Source organism: Bos indicus, chromosome 5 (assembly GCF_029378745.1).
Source record: "Bos indicus isolate NIAB-ARS_2022 breed Sahiwal x Tharparkar chromosome 5, NIAB-ARS_B.indTharparkar_mat_pri_1.0, whole genome shotgun sequence".
NCBI classification, from domain to species: domain Eukaryota; kingdom Metazoa; phylum Chordata; class Mammalia; order Artiodactyla; family Bovidae; genus Bos; species Bos indicus.
In genome coordinates, this window is record NC_091764.1 from 110687653 (window position 1) to 110707033 (window position 19381).

Consider the following 19381-nt stretch of genomic DNA (forward strand, 5'->3'; position numbering starts at 1 on the left):
CTAATCACAAATAGCAGCAACTGGGTCATATGAAAACCAATTGCTGTGTAGGATAAAAGGCAGCCAAAGCAGGGAGATATGGGGCAGTTGCAGTTGCCCAGGAGGTGGTCATCAGTGGAGATGGGGACATTTCTCAAGAGTGTAGCTGATGAAAACCGTTGATGTGCTGTGAGATGTGAAACAGAATTAAGGACAAGTGCTGGATTCATGGCCTACCAAAAGAGGGGGTGGTGGTATGTGTCCAAGGGGGAGTCAGTCTATCTGTAGTTAACCTGCAGTGGCATCTTCCCTGCGAAAAGGGCATTAGATACAAGATCATACAAAGTTGTAAAGGAGTCCTTTCATGAAAAATTCTAATTTCAGCTTAATTTTCTTTTAGTCCTTAAAGGAAAGAAGTTAAGTCTTCCAATGCCAATTTGAAGGCCATCAGAGATGTTCTACACCCTAACAAGGACACAAAGCAAACCATCTGACGTGCTCTCCTGGGCCATTTAGACACAACTGACGTCAGAGAAATACTTCATGTGGAATTTAGCAAAGCACTGATCCTTCTATTTCCTCATCACTATCTCCCTTAAATTATAGAGGTAATTAAAATGGGCCAATCATGCAAGTATGGTACATCCTCACAATGTCAACTGAACCATCAAGCAAACCTTAGAATGGATGGAGTCAACTACTGTTCCCTGGAGTGAGACTCATGCTAACGAACAGCCAATCCCCATATGGAAATACACCCTACTGTGTATGAGTCAAAAGCCCCAAATGAGTATACTGTTGTGGTGAACTTTTACTTTCCAGGTAGGAGACCATCATGCTTAGGGCGTCAAGATACAAAGGTGTCACCACCAGGTGGGAAATGTTGTGAGCAAACACCCCAGGCTTTTTACCTACTAGGTATCGTCTTGATGGTTTTGTGACTCAAGTTTTTTTCACATTAAGACCAATTAATCCCACCTCCCTTTCACAGTTTTAGGTGCTAAGGTGTCAAGTCAATCGAACATGGTCTTGAAGCAAATAAAAATAAAAGACTATCATTAGGTTACACCTTTTTTTAAGCAATAAAAATCTCACACCTTATCGTCAACAGTGTTTTATTTATACCTACAAAAGAAACAAGATGGTATCAAAAGGACAATTTACAAACTAAGAATAGTAACATAAGCTCTTAGCATCCTGTGCCTGAACATCACACATCTACAAATCTTTCAAGTCTTAACGCAACAGGAATGTGTTCAGAGACCAGCAAGGACATAAATAGAGAGCACTGATCCCAAGCAAAAGCCACCAACCTTTTAGATGAGAGAAGTCCACACAATGAATTGTTAGGGAGCAATGGGGAGAAGCAGCCCCACAGCTTAATGCAGAACTAACTCCTTCCCCTAGGTGAGTTTGTCATGACTGCAATTATTAGCATCAAACGAGAATTCTTCTGCTCATGTTCTGAAGCAAAGGCAGAACCTGAATCATGAGTGGCAGACACAAAGGCAGAAGACTTCACTCTGGAGCTATATAGGAAAAGCTCAGTAATACTAAGATCTTAGCTGTGCTCAGGCCACAACAGCTTTTGAGTTTCAGGATATGCTGTTATTTTGTCTTTATCATAACAATCCCTGGTGGAAAAAGGGAAGCAAGCAGACCAAATACTTACTGCTTGTTTGCCCCAAGACCTTTCTCACAAAGGGATGCTTTCAGACTTATGAGAGAGGACACCCCCGTGGTGGCACCTTTGTGTTTAAATCAGATTTTGGTGTATTAAAAAAACGTCTACAGTGGACTCGTCAGTGCTGAGACATACTTCTCTCGCAGGGAGACACTTTGGTGTGAAGCACAGAGAAGAGCTGCCGTTGCTTCTCCTGTGCCTACCACCCTCCCTCAGCCTCAACTTCCATGAGGAGGAGAAAGAGAAGTTAGGAAAGAGGAAAGTAGGGGAAAAAAAGATGTCAAGTTCTCACATGCATGTATTTCAGCTTACGCTGACAACCTACCTGTATGTTGCACATTCAACCACACTTTCCAGTACCCCTCAGAAACAATCCCTTCTCTCTCCCTGAAGAGTTTTAAGAGGAAAACAAAGACCTCAAACATTTAGATATTTTGATCTTACAAACCAGTAAGCACTCTCAGGCCTAAGCCAAAGAATGCAATGAAGCCTTCCCCTTTTAACTACACCATCAACAATACTGATAACACCAATAAAAAATTAACACTCCCACACTGGATATAAAGAGATTTCTGAAGCTGTCTGATCTCCTTGTCCTCTTTACAGTGAACACAAGAGCAGAAATTTCTTTCCAGGCCCATCTGCTATAGGAAGTCTCAGTAAAACAGTTGGTATTACTACAAAAGGGACAATCTCACCTACCTTTCAGGTGGAGGAAAAGTAAAAGGACTTGGGCTTTAGTCCTCTAACTTTTCTTAAGCACTACCTACCTGTAAAAAGCTGAGTGCGAAAGGATGCTGAGGAAAATTTGCATCCAAAAGCTGTTACAAAGCACTGAAGAGAACACAGTATGAAGACAGTAAGAGTTCTTTCTCAATAAACCCTTTAGACCCTTCAAGATAACTTGGCCAAAAGGGATGAGTAGCCAATAAAGAGTTGCTGTTACTCTAGCTCTACAAATACTGGGTTTAAAAAGAAAATTTCCCCACTGACTATATTGTTCATAATTAAACGTAGTTCTTACACTGCAGGTGAATGCATATTTAACCGGTTAATAAATTTCCAATGAGCATTTATGTTCATTCTGCTCACAGCAGCTGTCTGGTTAGGAAGATGTATTTCAGATGGTCCCTGGTCATGGGGGAAAAAAAACAGGCAGCTTCCACCCAGATGCTGAGACACTACATTTAACCACTGCAATAAACATTTGGGTTTTTAAAGATACACTTAAAAAAACTCTTTATCTCAGCAATTTAATTTCTAACCTGACAATTAGAAAGTTGTTTCAGTACTTGGGAAGGGAGAAAGCAGAATGTAAAGGAGACAAAGCCAATTAGGATTTTTCTTTAAACTATCAAATGCACTTAAAGAAGCAATCAGCCAAAATGACAATGGCAAAGCACTGTCTTAACAACTCATCAGGCCTAAGGAACCTTGTTCCAGCTTGAAAAAGACCAAAGGAAAAAAAAAAATATACAGAAAATGTGTAGGGAACTCCCTCTTGGTTTTCTATCCCAGTACGAGAGCAATTTAAAGCACAGGCGCCATCTTCTGCAGAGTTCAACCCTCCACCCCCCACCCCAAACTCAGGACAAAAAAAAAAAAAAAAAAAAGGGGGCTCCCACAAAAGGGCCTAATACCTTACTTTTTCTTTTAAGATGAAAAATAGTTCAAATATCCTCAACATGCAAGAAGTTGGGGGGAAAACCTCTTCCAGTCGGCTATACATACATATATATACTTTTACAAAATCTGTTATTACAGACTGGATCATTTTGGCAGGCAGAAGAAACCTGGCAGTGAATCCTAACTAATTTGCATGAAAGACAAATCACAATGGTTGGGGAAAAATTATAAAAGAGAAAGAAAAAGGGAAGAGAAAAACAGGAAAAGATAGCGTTCCTTTAAATGTAGTTAAGTCTGCACAAGTCACTACCACTTGAGTGGCTTCATTTACGTGAAGGAGGGGGAGGAGGAGGAGGAGGGGGGTATTGGTAGGCAGTCTGCCCCATGTAACCTATCATATTAGTAGCTCCTGGAGGTTGTGCAAACTGCTGTGACATCAGTGGCTGTGGCTGCTGCCCAGACCGGCCTATCCCACTAAACTGCTGGCTAGAGCTCTGTGAACTTCTCCCAGTTGAGGTGGTGCTACTGGCCCCGTAAGTGCCAGCGCCATATTCTTGGGCTGTGTAACCACTGGTGCCATAAGCAGCTGCCCCATAGGTGCCTTGACCATAGGTGTATTGGCCTGCTTGTGCTCCAAAGGCAGAATTTGGACTTCCATAGCCACTGCCGTTAGCATAACCAGCTCTATCGGTTTCACCACGATCCCGATAGCTTGCAGAGTCTCTCCGGCCACCATCTTTGACCCCTCGAAGCCTCCGGTCACACTCATCCTGATACATCAAATTGGGATTGTTGGCTGAAGAAGTGGTCCGGTATCGAGAACGGCCGCCTAATGAAGACACAAGAATTTTGAACGCCAGATATATGATCCAAACATAACCACATGTAAAAATGTTACTAGACACGAAAGTATTCAATATTCTTTCTTGATCTTTAGCTAAGTCAGCTTCCAAGTAACTACTTTAAAAATATAATTTGATTCTTTAAGAAGACACCTTCAAAGAATGGTAAACATTAAAGGATATTCAACTTTTCATCTTTTGCCTTTTTTTTGAGGATTACCAAGAAACACACACTTAAAAATGTAGGGAAAATGGTAAGGATGATTTAAAAACAAAAAACCCCCAAGCAGCTAGGTTCATATGACTAAAAAGGAATCCTCTACTAGTGCACACTGGTTCTCAAATGTTACTTTCCAGACCTTAATTGCATCAGAGTAATCTCTCAAGCTTTAGGGTTTTGAAAAGTTCAGGTTCCTCGTTCAATTCCAAGCCCACTTAAAAAAAAAGTCTGTACTTTTAAAAACTTCTAAGGGAATCTTGATGTAGAGCTTCAACATATAGTAAGCTGAGGGAAAGGGCATGAAACACAGGTCCTAGCTAGTATATTTCACAACTGTTCAATTCAGATCCAGTAACTATGCCTATATAACATTACTCATTTCTCCATATGGAAAACTCAAAACATACTACCTAAGGCTATGACAGTCACTCAGACCTCTTACTGTCTTACTCAAGAGATTATGAACAATTATTAAGCAACGTAACATTAATCTCCACTGCATTAACAACAAGGCACAATGAACACAAAAAAGATACCTTGGCAGTACCTGGAAAACTCCAGGACTTACCCTTACCCCCTCCTCCGCCGCCTCCTCTGTGGTCCACCAGCTGCATCAATTTTGGATTGATAGCCTGATTAGCCTCTTCTAGCACTTTGATCAACTCTCGGGCCTGCTTTAGGTTCCCTGGGGTAAAGAAGGTGTAGGCAGTGCCCTTGTTGGTGCTACGGGCTGTTCGGCCAATACGGTGCACATAATCCTCTGAGCTGTTTGGATAGTCATAGTTGATCACAAACTTGACATCTTCCACATCTTCAAAGCCAACGATGAGTCAGTGTGTAGGTTGATGTGGCAGGGAAAGAGAAGGTAAAGGACATGCCAACAACAGGTGGGAAGCACGAATGCAGATGACAGCAAGAGGAGAGAAGACTAAGTTAGTGACCACTCTGAACAGGAACAAAAAAGACTCATCCCAACAGAGTAAAAGAGGATTAATGATGCTTGGACATGCAGAGAAAGCATCAGCTGTAAAATCCTAAGGGAATCCCATTCAACTATTCAAACTCCTGCCTCTTTCATATTTTAACCAGCATTACTGACAGGAGTTGTACCAAATTCCAGTTCCATCTTTTTCAAAACTGGAATGTTTAAGGTGATACCACCATTAAGCTACAAGGCCAAATCACTTCTACTCTGTTGGGAGAGCCTGGCAAAATCTACCAGTAATATAACAAACTTACCTTTAAACCAGTCACAGAGCAAAATGAAAACAAAAAACAAAAAAAACAAAAACTTCATATACTTTATTACTACATTTACATGGAGACTTAAGATTTTTAGATTAAGAAATTTTTGCTTATATTAAAAAAGACAAAACTGATCAGAGCCAAAGTTAAATACACTTATTTTCCTTTGCAGAAACATCCAAATTATCTTTCTTCTTTCAATTACCACAAGAGCACATTACACTAAAATTTCACTGTACTACCAAGCCCAGCTCTTGCCAAATGAGTTTTTTTTCTCAACTCAAGGTTACTTCAACTCAGTCCTTACTTCAATTATCAAAGATTATCTACATAACCTGGAAAATTAAATAGCCAAAGAGTGTGGGAAAACATCATGAAACCTTGAGACACAAGTTTAATGTTCTGTCCACTGCTGGGAATTGAATTGAACAACCTCCTAAAGTTTTAAGTATGTAAATGTTAGTGTAATGCTTCCAACTAAATGTATATTTTTACCTACTTAAACAAACAAATTTAAGAATATAACAAAGAATCCTAATGTTTTGTGGAAAAAAATCTGCATTTTACAAAGAATATTCAGAAAATATCCTAGATAAAACACAGATTTTTGTGATATAAATAATTAAAAAACATTCTCTGTTTGTTACCAGACCGATGCACACTCCCTCCTCCTTTGGGAAACCGCTGCAGCCGATCCCGTCTCTTTGCCTTTTATTTTTGGCGGCCTCCTTTCGAAAACTCCGCCTTCTGACACGGGACCACTGGAGCGCGGGGAGCATGCATCAAGGGTCCGTGGCAGTGAGAAGTCCCCACACACGCTCGCTCTGTGAACTGGCTTAGATGCTTCTCTGTAGCCCCATTTGGTTGCCAAGCGCCGGAGAACCTGGGTTCGGGTAAAAATTTCAGGTCCTCCAACGCCTCCCCCAAGGATAATTGGGGTGATTGTAGAAAAAAATAATTAATAAAAAAATGTAAGTTACATCCAAAGGGTCAGACTGCATCTATTGCCCAGACTGGATTAATTTCAGGGGAAAGGGGAGATGATTAAAAAAAAAAAAAAAAAAATTCAGCTGCTGTTAAAAGGCCTGTGAAGAAAGGGGCATTAGGTCTGTTTCTTATTACAATAAAGGCTCCTCAGTCTTTACTGACCCCTAAAGTCCTGAAATCACACCAGAAAGACGAGAAGGCAGTTATCACAGGGGGCAGCGTGAGTCTCCGGCTAGGGATGATGATGTAACAAAAGGGAAACAAAAATTTACAGGGCTAGGATGGATGTGAGATGGGGGAAGTGGGGAATTATGCTCCATGATCGCATCTTCAGAGCTAGAATGCTCCTTAGTCAGTCTCATTGTGTATGACCACAGGCAGCAGAGCAGGCTGAATTACTGCACTGACACAGATTTGTGCTTTCCTACTAGAAAGCACTGGGGACTGGAGTCAACAGCTCAGGTACTAACACTTGGGAGCATTTGTGGAGAGGTTCAATGGGGGGCAGATATGGTGCAAGTTCTTCACACTAGAAAGGTGTCTTGTACGTGCACACATATAGCAGGCTAAGGGCATGTAAGAGCAAGTGCAGAATTTGGTTTTCTCCAGTCTAGCCTGCCCTGATGTTATTTGTGCACTGTCACAATATTACCTTCGTGGCTTTAAAGATGCTGTTGCAGAGTAAGAAATCAAAAAGTTAATGTTTTAGCCAGCTGCCTAGGGTAAGAACTTTTTGGGTGACAAGCCCTATGACATGGCCTGAATCTCCAATCACTAATTGGGAGGGACTGAGACTAGCCAATAGGCTCATCTAGAGCTGCTTCCGGCCAATGTAGATTTGCCTCGGCCATGTACTGAGTGATCTGCAGCTGCTATCAAAGCTTCTGTTAAAAAACAAAACAAAATAAATTCAACACTTTTAGCTTAACAGTGTGCAGTTTAAACAAAAAAAAAAAAGGAAAAATTAAAAATATCCCATTGGAAGGGGAATAAATAGGATGACTATTATAAAGATGACTAGGATGACTATTATTTCCTGAGGACGACTATTATAAAGTTATGGGAATCAGAGAACTTACCTGAAGGGAATATTTAAGAGGCCATCGCTCGACAGGAAGTGAAAAAAGGCCTGGTGACTCAGCTGAAAATTGCACCCCTGTCTATGAGGTAGAAGCCTTCACTTTCCAGGATCTTGTAGGACCTTGGTCAGCATTCTGCCATTTTGGTGGGTTTCCCCTTTCGATTTTTACAAGGCAGCAAACAAAGGGGCCCAAAACAAGCACTGATGTTGAGTAACAAGAAACAGACTCAGATACGTTCCCTCTCCCCTCTCTTGGATGAGTGGGGGTGGGATGAAGAGTCTAAGTTATTCTAATGGCAGCCAATTGATTTGGTTTAGAAATGCAGGGGGACATGGAACAAATATTTTAAATTGTCTAGGCAAGATGCACAAAGAAGCTACCAGCACATAGCAAGCCTGTTTAAAAACCACCATCACTGAAAGCTTTTATGTAAACTGCTTTCAGGCTTCAGCCTCTTCTCCCAACAGGCCCAAGTTCTAACCGCACAGATCCAGACATGACCTCAGAGGGTAGAGACAATTTTTCAGTCATGGCTGCAAGTCACCACCTCTGAAGGAGGGAATACGTTGAGTGCAATGTATAAAAAGCCTTCATTACTTTGTAATCTAGTTCAAATACTTGCTTTATGTTGAGTATCATAGGGAATATGGTTGCTTCTCGCCTTACTCAGCAAGAAATATGTCAATAATTTAAAAATATCTTTGTAATAGAAATACTCTTATTTTTTAAAATTAAGTTTTGAATTACACCTATTTTTCTCAGAAAGGGCTAAAGTACCACAAAATATCTCTGCATAAAACCATAATGGGTTTAAACTCCAGAACATCAGCTTCAGATTAAGATCTTAAATTGGAAGACAGCAAGCACATCAATGATATAAGTATGGGTGGGAAGAGGGGATAACTGAGTGCTCATGTTAATTTTACTTCAGTAAATTAAATTGGGCAAAGCAGATTTAATTGCTGAAAGGTATCATATTTATAGACTTACTAAATCCCAAGAATATATTAGCATTCATGGAATTGTACCTCCACAGATATATTCGTAGAGGGGAAAAAAATAACTGAAGAAACTAGCTTCTAGTAGCTAGGTTCAATCAGGCTCATTCTATTCACCCAGAAAATAGAATAAAACCAGGAAGAAGTTGAGCTGTTCAACTGAATGTCTCCTCTCCCTCCAACTGTTTAAATAGTCATGCCTAGGCCTTGCTGCAGACCAAAGCCTGTTTGTTAGGAGCAGGAAGAGACTGTGAAAATAAAAAGAAAATAAAAAACAAAACAAAAAAACCCACCAAGGTTTAAAAAAAAAAAAATGTGGGGGGTGGGGGGAAATCACGTACTTTGTATGTAATTCTTCTCTTTTAAATATTTATCTAAACACATGTATATGCAACTCTAATGTGAAATGACAAGCAAATCTTTAAACCAAAAGATATATATACCATTGACAGAGACACCTATCTATACAAACCTAGCCCACGGGAGGCTACATCTGTGGCAATGAGAATGGGAGCCTTTCCAGAACGGAACTCTGCAAAACAAGGATGATATTATGAAAACCAAGTTATAAAATCAGAGATATGTGATATATCTTAAAGTGACCAAATAAACATTCCCAGCTCTCTGGCCTTTTCTACTATGTTAAAATTTCAAGTAATGGTGTCAGAACATACCAAGCTTTTTTAAAGTTAATAGTAATTCTTTTGAAAATATTTATTATATTCACCATTAGCCAAGAAGCAATAGATGAAAAAGTTACGTAACAATGAAGTAACATTAAAATGGTGGGGCAGTTTGCAACAAAATTAACATGAATTGGAATTTTTCTTCTCTTAAATTGTGACAGCAAAGTAATCTCCCAAATAAAACCAGAAGTCGGGGTAGGGGAAGGGATAGAGAAAGGGAGAGGAAGTTTAAAAGACATGAAATCAAAGGGGAAACCATAGCTTTGGCCTGTGAAATAATAGAATATATATATAGAAATAAAATATACAGTTCATGTATATATATATTCATACATACATGTAGGTGTATCTATAGGTCTCTACCCTCAGTTCCTGGCACTGAGCTCCTAAAACCCTCATGAAACAGAGATGCTAAGAGAATCTTTTATTCTAATACTTAAAAGCCTTTGACCCTGATACCTGAACAAAGAGTTCCTAAATCCCTCAATTTCCTGGGTGATAAGAGATCTCTTCTAACAAAATGACACTTAATGGGCTCCAGAATAGCTCCTGGACAGAAGCTGGTCACCAGAAAGACCAAGCCGTGATTGGAGAAGTTTGGAACTTTGAGCCCCACTCTCAACCCTCAGAGGACATGAGAGGAGGTGGAGACTGAGTTAACATGATGAAGCCTCCATTAAAATTTCCAGGAGCTTCCAGGCCACTGTATGTATCTATAAAGGCAAGAACTTATGTTTAAGTGGTGAAAAAGTAGTATAAAGACTCAGCATTACTGACATTAAAAGTACAGTGGAGATGACAAAAATGCTCCCAATATTCAAAAAACCAGGGCAGAGCTAGGCAAACTCTGGTCTAAGGATCAAATGTGGCACAAAGCCCATTTCTGCAATAAAGTTTTGCTGGAACACAGCCAGGCTCTCTTTACATAATGTCTATGGCTATATTTGTGCTGCAATAGCAGCTAACAGTTGTGACACAAACCACTATAAAATCTGCAAAGCCAAAAATATTTACTACCTGGCTCTTTGCAGAATGTTTGTCAATCCCTGAAATACACTGTAAGGACAATGCTTAGTTTTGAACTCACCATTAAGTACCCAATCTCTTTCTGGTTGACTCTTGTCTCCATGTATACACATAGCTGGCCAACTGTCAGAAGAAAAAAGCCAAGTACATATTAGGAATTATTGAAATACTATACAACATTAACAGTACCAATTTACAAATTCCTACTGAATTATAAAATCCGAGGCAAATTAATTACATCAGTGCTGCACTTACCCATCTCTGCGCATCCTTCGAGTAAGGTCATCACAGCGTCTCTTCGTCTCTACAAATATTATGGTTTTATTTTCCTTTTCAGCCATTATTTCCTCCATAAGTTGGATTAACCTGAAAACAACACGAAACAATGAAGTCATCTAGAGAAGACTTCCTTATACATTACGCAGAAGCTATGTTTCCAGATTCAACCCTTCAAAGTTTTAGTATCTTCTTTTCAAATTACTTTCAATATAGCTGGGAATTATCAGAGCTGGTCAAATTTAAGAATCCAGAATTCCTGCCTTTAACCTCAATGCTCTGAAAACATACATAATGGATTGTTGGAAAACAATGCTTTTAATGTGTTCAAGGCTAGGCAATACTGGCTTCTATGAATAACACTTTAATTTTAGAAGATTATTAGAGGAAAAGTTTTATCAGCATTATCAAAACAGTGAAATCTCTCATACTTGTGGTCTTTTTCACTTTCCATGCAGACATCCACAATCTGGAGGATGTTGTGGTTGGCACTCAACTCCAGATTGCCTACGTTGATCTGGGTGTAATCACGAAGGAAATCCTCTGCCAGCTGTCTTACTTCTTTCGGCCAGGTGGCACTCCACATTAATGTCTGCCTATCAGGCTATCAGGAAAAGAAAGAGTTTCTTTTAGATTAAGGAACCACTATAGGCAAAGGATATTAAAAAAACGTAAGCTTTACACACCCTGATTTGGTCAACAATTTTACGAATCTGGGGCTCAAAGCCCATATCAAGCATTCTGTCAGCTTCATCCAGTACAAGGTAAGTACATCGGCGAAGATTTGTCTTTCCTGACTCCAGGAAATCTATCAGGCGTCCAGGAGTAGCTATACAGATCTCAACACCTGTAAAACAAAACCAAAGATCTATTCAACTAAGAATTCTTTAAATGCTGTTCAAACTTCAGCAAGTACCTAGAAAAAAACATGATGTAACAAGAATTTATGTATAAAAACCCCATTAAATCTCTAGCCACACTGGACTTTCCTAAAATAGCATTTTAACCGTATTTGAGAATTTCTAAGCTACTAAAATACTGATCCCCCCCACCCCGCCAGAATCCACTATTTTCCTCTTCAATTTCATTTACAAAACCTGGTAAAATAAAACTAAAAATTCTTAAATGCTCTTTTTTCCCTACCTCTCTCCAAATCTCGAATCTGGGGACCCTTAGGAGCACCTCCATAGATGCAAGTGCTCTTCAATCTGGAACATTTGCCATAGTCATCAGCCACTTGCTGTACTTGCTGGGCAAGCTCTCTGGTAGGAGCCAGAACTAGACACTTAAAGCAAACAAATCATTTGAGACATCACTCCAAGTTTAAGGGCAACAAAAAAAAGTGCAAAAAGGTTATTTCTCTATTGTCTAATCTGTGGTAGGGGCCTGGGAAGGCAGCAGGTGTTAAGATATTGCACTGTAATGTGGCTAAAAATCATATCCCTAACATCTTACAGAAAAACCTCAATGAATCTTTTGGTCAATCCAATTTGAGAACTAATATTTGCCATGTAGTATGATGGTTGACTTTTGACACAATTCATTAATGTGTGCTACGTAAGTAGATTTATAGACTGTATTACCTAGTTTTAACTAAACAACTCACAAAATGAGTAAGTAGCTACAATATTCCTGTAACAAAACCAGTCCCAAAAACAAGTCCCAAACTTTAAATACCAGAACAAGAAAAGAGCAGAGCTGACATTTTCCTGACATCTAGTTTAAGCTCTTGACCAGGCAAATCTGGCAAAAACAAGGTTGATTTATACACAATGTGACAAGAAGTTGTCAAATAAAATTAAGACACTTTGAAACAGGAATCATATATGCTGGTAACAATAACTCTCACTTGGTATATCAATCCATTAGACATTAGTTAATGATAATATTGCTAACTCCATTAGCCATATGAAATACATTACATATTATGTAATGAAAAGTTAATGTACTACTTCTTGTTGTGAATCATTAAGACATACTGTATAATGTACATACTTATAAACATATAGTGAGTGCAAGCTCTATTAAAAAAATGTTAAGAAAGTGCATTCAAAATGTTTGAAGACCACTACTGAAAGCTTACAGTAAATAGTATTAACTGAAAATGATCAAACCAGAAAATGGTGCTGCTCAAAAACATTTACAAAAGCATTACTTAAACACAAAAAATACACATCCCAAACCTGACTTATATCCACAGAGCAAGAATCTCATTTTACACCTTTGTATCCCTCATAGTATCAATGGGCAATTAAGCAGTGCATCTGCATTTAATGCACAGAAAATGCCTACATATGAAGGTAACAGGCACAGTAGTTAAAAGTAAGACTGATTCAAATTCAAGCTCAGCAATTTAATTACTGTCTGACCCGGGCCAGTCACTTAATTGCTTTGTGCCTAAGATTTACCAGTAAGACAATATTTCCTCCAGATATGGAAGGTGGGGTTGAGAATGAAATCTGAGAACACACGTAAAGTACAGTGCCTGAAACATAATAATAAACTAGTTATTTTTTGAAGTATAAACAAACTGAAACACACTTACAATTGGGCCATCTCCTCTTTCCAAGTAAGGCTGGTGGTTAATATGAACAATTGCAGGTAGCAAATACTGGAGGAGAAAAGAAGGACAGTCTTACGCCAAAACTAAGCCATTATAGTAACTGTTCTAAGTTATCACAGTAATTGATAATGTCTAAGTAAAACCAGGAAAGGGAAAACAGAATTCACATCTCTTACACATATATACAATGCAAATGTGAACATAAAATGCTTCCACATATTTCAGATAGCTAAAAAAGCTGAAATATTACTTCCACTATCTGAATTAGAATTTTAAACATTGAGAATATATGTAATATTTACAACAGTAAAATAAGTTACCACAATATGAAAAGTCTTCCCTTGCGGGTTACATACCGCCAACGTCTTCCCAGAGCCAGTCTGAGCAATGCCCACCATATCCCGGCCACTAAGAGCCAAGGGAAATCCCTGGCACTGAATTGGAGTTGGTTCTGTAAAGTGCTGATCCATCAACACATCCATTACGTATTCTGTACAAGAACAGATATTATTGCTTTTAGGTAAAACTAAGAAGTGAAACTACAGCCAAAAGAAATTATAAAAACTTGTTAAGCTCACCAAAGGCAAGAATTATCCAGCTTTACATCTCTCCAAGAGAAACAGTAGTTTTGTCTTCAGTTACTGAAATTCAGTTATTTGACCTGCTGACTACTTCTCAAGAAGGCTACTGCCACAGCCATCTACCCTTATTCTCAAAAACTTGAAAACCATTGGTCTAAAGTATCTAAGGTACCTAGTAGCCATTAGATACTGTTTATCTAATCCAAATTTTATCCAGGTAGAAAGCAATTTTATTTTGCTATTTTTCTAAAACGTAGAGGGCAAAACCCCAAGGAAAGATGAAAACCAAATTAAAAAAAAAACCTTGCAAAAGACCCAAAAAAAGTTCTAAATTGAGAACACATGAGCATTAAAAAGACAACCCCGCCCCCTTAAAAAAAAAACTTGAACTTTTGTGAAAGGTTTCTATTTGTCTTTTCAACAAAATCCTGAGCTGGGTCAAAACCTTTAAATAACTTATGACCACAGTGACCATTCAAGCTAAATTAACAATTAATATCCCAGAATGAAAAGCACTTACGTGGGAAGTTAGCATGATGGAAGGCAAACACAGGTTTAGGACAAACATCTCCCCCTCTCACTGTAATCTCTTTCTTTCGGCGTAATTCATCAACCTCATACTATTTAAGAAACAAAGTAAGACAAATCAGTAACCAATTTATTCTAAATGTGCAAAACTTTATGTTCTAATATAGCATAACAATTATCAAATTCACAATTACAATGGAAAATATGTTTAACATTTCTTACAGCGCTTTTCACGTATGTTCAACTTTCTAAGTCAACAAAGCAGGCAGTAAGTTTCATTTTCCACACAAGAACAGTTAACTCAGAAAGATGAAATATAACCAACAACATATGAGAATCAAGTGCTTTCTCTTATGAGTATCAGCTTTCCTAAGAACCAAAGGAAAAGTCCCACCACACCAGAATAAAAAACACAAGAGTAAACTTTGTATATAAATATATGAGTAAAGTTTGGCTATATATGAGTAAACTTTGGGTAATTTATCTACTTGGTTCATTATTGTATGTGAAGAAAAGGTAAATAAATACCGCCCCTCAAACTTACTGGAGTCAGTCTTGCCACTTCTGGATGTTCAACGTAAAAATTCTTCTCAAACTTGGGGAGCTCACTCAAATCCCACTTCTTTTTACGTAGACGCTCCCCAGGATTACCAAATTTCTTTGGGGGAAGGCCACCACCACCTCTTGCTCCAAATCTAGAAACATCAAAATTTTCAGTTTATTAGTATTTTTAAAGCAAAATATCTCAGGTGCCATAAAAACATGTAAAAAGATGCAACTCTTAAGATACTACCAACCCCCTCCAAAAAAAATATTTGTGTAAAGTACTTAAAACAGTATCTGGCATAGTAAACAGTACAAATTGGCATAATTGTATTCATTCAACAAATTGTTACTGGGTATCAACTATAAACCAGGTACTGTTTTAAGTGGTGCTAAAAATACTAAAGTGAACAGAAATCGCTACTCTTATGTAATATTCAGAAATGAAGCTAAGTGAGGATATTAAGTTTAAATTAGGGCAAAACTGTGGACAGGTAGAAAAAGTTATCTGAGGTCTTTAAAACAATTTAAAAACCATTCTTTCTGCTTTATCTTGCTTTCACAACAGACAAATTCAACTGGAATACAAATATGGCCATTAGCCAAACTTGAAATGTTCTGTTTCCTACAAAGAATCCTAAGATTAAGATGGTCTTCAATTCTGTATTTCAACCTACTAAGGCATAGGACATTGTTTTGGTGTACAAATATACAATGTTTCCATCCCATTTCCTTACTCCTGAAAACATTACACCAAATTTAATTCTCCTTTTCTACTCTAACTCATTCATAACATCATTTTGCAAGTGGTTCCACTAATCAACAGGCAGTAAATGTAGTAACCATTCTAAAGCATGTCAATTTCCTGGAACTCAAAATGCTCTTAAAATTTCTTGGCTTAAAGAGCCAACTAGATATTTCTCTAAATACAAATATACAAAGACTGATGGAAGGTAATTTTATTGGGACCATTAAGTATTTAATTCAAAAAGACAGAACTTGGCAGATTCCATTTGTATTACTGTTGATCAATACCAATCAACACCTTCATATTACTGTTGATCAATACCAATCAACACCTTCAATACATCCTCAGGCTTAAGACCAAATTGGAGGCTGACCCCTCCTCCTCTCTCCCTTTTAGGTGAGGCAACTAACACAATTCTATCAATAAATAAGGTTCTCTACAAATAAAAAAGCCAAGTCTTTAAACTGTCAGTCTTGCAAAGAAAAATGACCAAATACTAATTTTCAGAGATTGGCTGCCTAATTATGTGGTTCTTCAGAAAAGACCCTAATGCTGGGAAAGATCCAAGGCAGTCGAGAGGGGAGGGAGAGGATGAGATGGTTGGAGAGCACCACTGATTCAATGGACCTGAATCTGAGCAAACTCTGGGAGACAGTGAGGACAGGGAAGCCTGGTGTGCTGCAGTCCACAGTGCTGCGGGGTCAGACACAATTTAGTGACTGAACAACAACAAATGTGGTTCCCAAAAAATGCCAATTTCAATGCTGCTGCTGCACTCCAATATTACTCAGATCTTAAAATAACAACCTAGAAGAAAACAGAACTTTTGAAAAAAATGTCCAAGACTTATTCAAGATAGCCCTTATTTTTCAAAGTTTTTCCTTTTTCCCTATTGCCTTGGCTATTTAACCAAGACATATCATCCTTTTCTAAAGATACACTGTAATTTGAAACATGGGATTCTTAAAAAATACGCTTTCTACCCCCTTTATAAGGTTGACTACAATATCCAAGAGAGCCTTTCCTCTTGTAGAACCTGAGTGCATTTGTATAATCATTTAAATATCCACATATCCTAACCCCTTGCATACTATGCTGCTCCTTAATGTTTCGAGTATTAATTTTGATTTGCAATAAATGCCAGTTTCAAAGATTTACACATTAACATGCAGAATCATGTACAATGCATTTGGACTGTACATGTACATACACTACCTCACTCATTCCCCTTTCAAAATAATACATTTCAGCTCTGTACAGTTAAGAACAATAGCAATTCAAATAACAAAAGAAATTTCATAGTAAAGGGGGAGTTAGGGCACACTTATGAAAGTGCCATTTTGTTTGAAACATTATTTCTTGTCTTTTCTTAATATCTGATACTTTAAGAGTCAATATAGGATAAACAAAGTATGGATCAGCAATTCACTTTTTCTGCTTTTCGAGTAATAAACCTTTTATTAAAGCATATATATGGTAAATACAAAACATCCATGGTAAAGAAATAATATTATCAGTACTTTGATAGCTTCTATGTGCCTATCTCAAGTTTAGAATCCCCATACCAATGAGTACCTCGAATTTTAGCCATTCCCTTGTATTCTGGTTTTGTCATCTGTTGGTTTACTTACGTTATCCTTCTAGAACACCTTGTATTTTTACTTAATATTATGTTTGTGAATCATACATGCTGATATAAATTTTTCTTTTTTACTGCTTTATTGTATTTTATGGGACGAATTTATCCAGACATTTGAGCTGTTTCTAATATTGTCATAGATAACACTGTTATAAACATGGATACCGAAGAACATGTACAAGGGTTTTTCTAGGCCTATGAGTCTAGGGTATAAAGCTTGAGAGGAATTCTGGGTCATTTTCATTTTACTAGGAAACATTAAGTTCTTTTTCCTAAGTGGTTGTATTGAAATTCACTATAACTTTGGCTATACTGTGAAACACTAAGCAAACATTCCACTTATAGTCTTCTGAATTTAAAGCTAAAATCAAGTATTTCCTTTCCGAACAAAGTGTAAGTCAAAATAATCCTTTTTATTTAGTAAGTGAAAGTCGCTCAGTCGTGTCCGACTTTGCGATCCCATGGACTATACAGTCCACGGAATTCTCCAGGCCAGAATACTGGAGTGCTAGCCTCTCCCTTCTCCAGGGGACCTTCCCAAGCTAGGTCTCCCGCATTGCAGGCGGATTCTTTACCAGCTGAGCCACAGTAAATCAAATAATAATTGAGGAGCGTTTGACTATTAGGTCTGGTAGTTGTGTATTTGAACCACAAAAGACAAAAATGTTTGGCGAAAACAGCTTTAACAGGATGCCTACTACTATCTCAATTCTGGGGAACAATGCAATTACTATCCCCACCTTCGGAAGAGAAAATCTGCTCACAAAGGTTCAGGATCTTGCCCAAGGTCACACACACAAAATCTATATATATTAAGATGTGGCGTCCCCCAAACTTTTATCCATAGATAAAACTTTTTTTAAAGCGACTTCTTCGATTAAGAGGAACCTTAAGATTTGAATCTCAGTATCTGGGAGGACTTCACGTTTAATCCTGTTAACTTCCAGTAACCGTGGCATTACTAGATCAAAACATTTCAAGTTAGACCAAGACGTTGACGGTTCAGGCCAATTAGAGAAGAAAAAAGAAACGTTAAAACAAACAAAAAACTCCCTCCCGCCAAACGACAGTTTTAGACAGCAAATAATATCAGCAAATGTCGCTGGCATTCCAATGTGCTTCCTTCGAGTTAAAGTACAACTAAACGTAATTTTAAAATATTTTAAAATCTGCAAGTCCGCTTCTTAAAAGTCTCTAGTTTCGAACCAGGTTTCCAGTTCCATAAACAGGGAAGCCATTTGCCGTTAAAAGACTTTCCCAGGGTGAACTGGGAGACTTCATCCTTCTTTCTCAGCAAGAACATCCGCATTTCACGATGAACACTAGCCTTGGAGAGATCAAATGACTTGCTCAAATCCGCCGGGCTCGAAAGCCGGGAAACTGAGGAGGCCCGGGCTGGGTCGGCGGCGGCCAGAGCTCCCCTCCTGCTGCCTGCGGGACTGAGGCCCGGCCGCGCCGCGCCACGACGACCGTCCGCAAGCAGGGGCTGGGGCGTCGCCAAGCCGCCGCCCCCTCCCCCCACCGCCCTGCCAGCGACCCGGGGGCCCAAGCCCACCAGAAGCCCGCGCACTAAACTGCTATTAAGTCCCCGGTCGCCTCGCTTCCCAGTCGGGAGCTTCGCTCTTAGGCCTGCAGTCAGCTCCCCAGTCTTCCGCTTGACCGCAGGCTGCGGTCTCCCCAGGAAGCAACCTCCTCCCCGCCCCCCGCGCACACAAGGCCTTTCCTCTCCTCCTCCCCCCTTACCCTCCACGGTCACGATCCCGGTCCCGGTCCCCAAAGCCGCCTCCGCGCATGGTCCCAAACGGATAGAGATCTGGGAGCGGGGCACGGATGGCCGGGCTCGGGAGGGCCTGCGGCTCCGGTCTGGTGACGACCGATGGCGGCGGCGCCTCCGCTGTTGGGGCGGCGGCAGGCGCGGCGCTCTCTCGCTCCGACGCGCTGTCTCCCGTCGCAGACGCCACCGTCGCCGCCTCTCTCGTCGGAGACGGGAGCAAAACACAGAGAATCGGGGTTATAAAAGCAGTGGGTAGGTTTGGCTACGCTCAAACCCGGCAGTGCCGCGGCTTAGGCGTCTCCTTCCTTCCCAGCGACTGCACAAAATGGCGGCCGGCGCTGAGACTGCTCCAGC

At 39.4% G+C, this 19381-nt stretch overlaps 2 protein-coding genes across 3 annotated transcripts in view; one reads left to right on the plus strand and one right to left on the minus strand.

The window, feature by feature from the left end:
* The window catches only part of KDELR3 (KDEL endoplasmic reticulum protein retention receptor 3), a 13197-nt gene extending 12117 nt beyond the window's left edge, over nt 1-1080 (plus strand). Inside the window, exon 5 of the mRNA XM_019961799.2 lies at nt 380-1080. Within this exon, the coding sequence (XP_019817358.1) occupies nt 380-420 (41 nt within the window). The 3' untranslated portion in view covers nt 421-1080. The remainder of the gene's footprint in view (nt 1-379) is intronic.
* DDX17 (DEAD-box helicase 17) lies at nt 1078-19381 on the minus strand. Of its 2 annotated transcripts, none has more exons than XM_019961800.2 (13): nt 18997-19381; nt 14868-15018; nt 14316-14415; nt 13571-13704; nt 13197-13262; nt 11795-11936; nt 11338-11498; nt 11083-11255; nt 10631-10741; nt 10437-10498; nt 9136-9195; nt 4920-5162; nt 1078-4118 (listed from the first exon to the last, which is right to left on the minus strand). In XM_019961800.2, exons 1-13 carry the CDS (start codon nt 19044-19046, stop codon nt 3613-3615), a joined length of 1959 nt encoding a protein of 652 aa, XP_019817359.1. In that variant the 5' UTR covers nt 19047-19381; the 3' UTR covers nt 1078-3612. The 2 variants fall into 2 exon arrangements, with proteins under 2 accessions (XP_019817359.1, XP_019817360.1); XM_019961801.2 differs by having other exon boundaries at nt 4926-5162; nt 18997-19380.

Bases quoted from the DNA above. Each gene is read 5' to 3' on its own strand.
- DDX17 (XM_019961800.2), bottom strand. From the start codon at position 19,046: ATGCGCGGAGGCGGCTTTGGGGACCGGGACCGGGATCGTGACCGTGGA. The intron at 13,705-14,315 runs GTAAGTGCTTTT...GTTCTTGTACAG, and splicing joins CCATCATGCTAACTTCCCAC to AATACGTAATGGATGTGTTG. The intron at 11,937-13,196 runs GTAAGTGTGTTT...GTTTGCTTTAAG, and splicing joins AAAGAGGAGATGGCCCAATT to TGTCTAGTTCTGGCTCCTAC.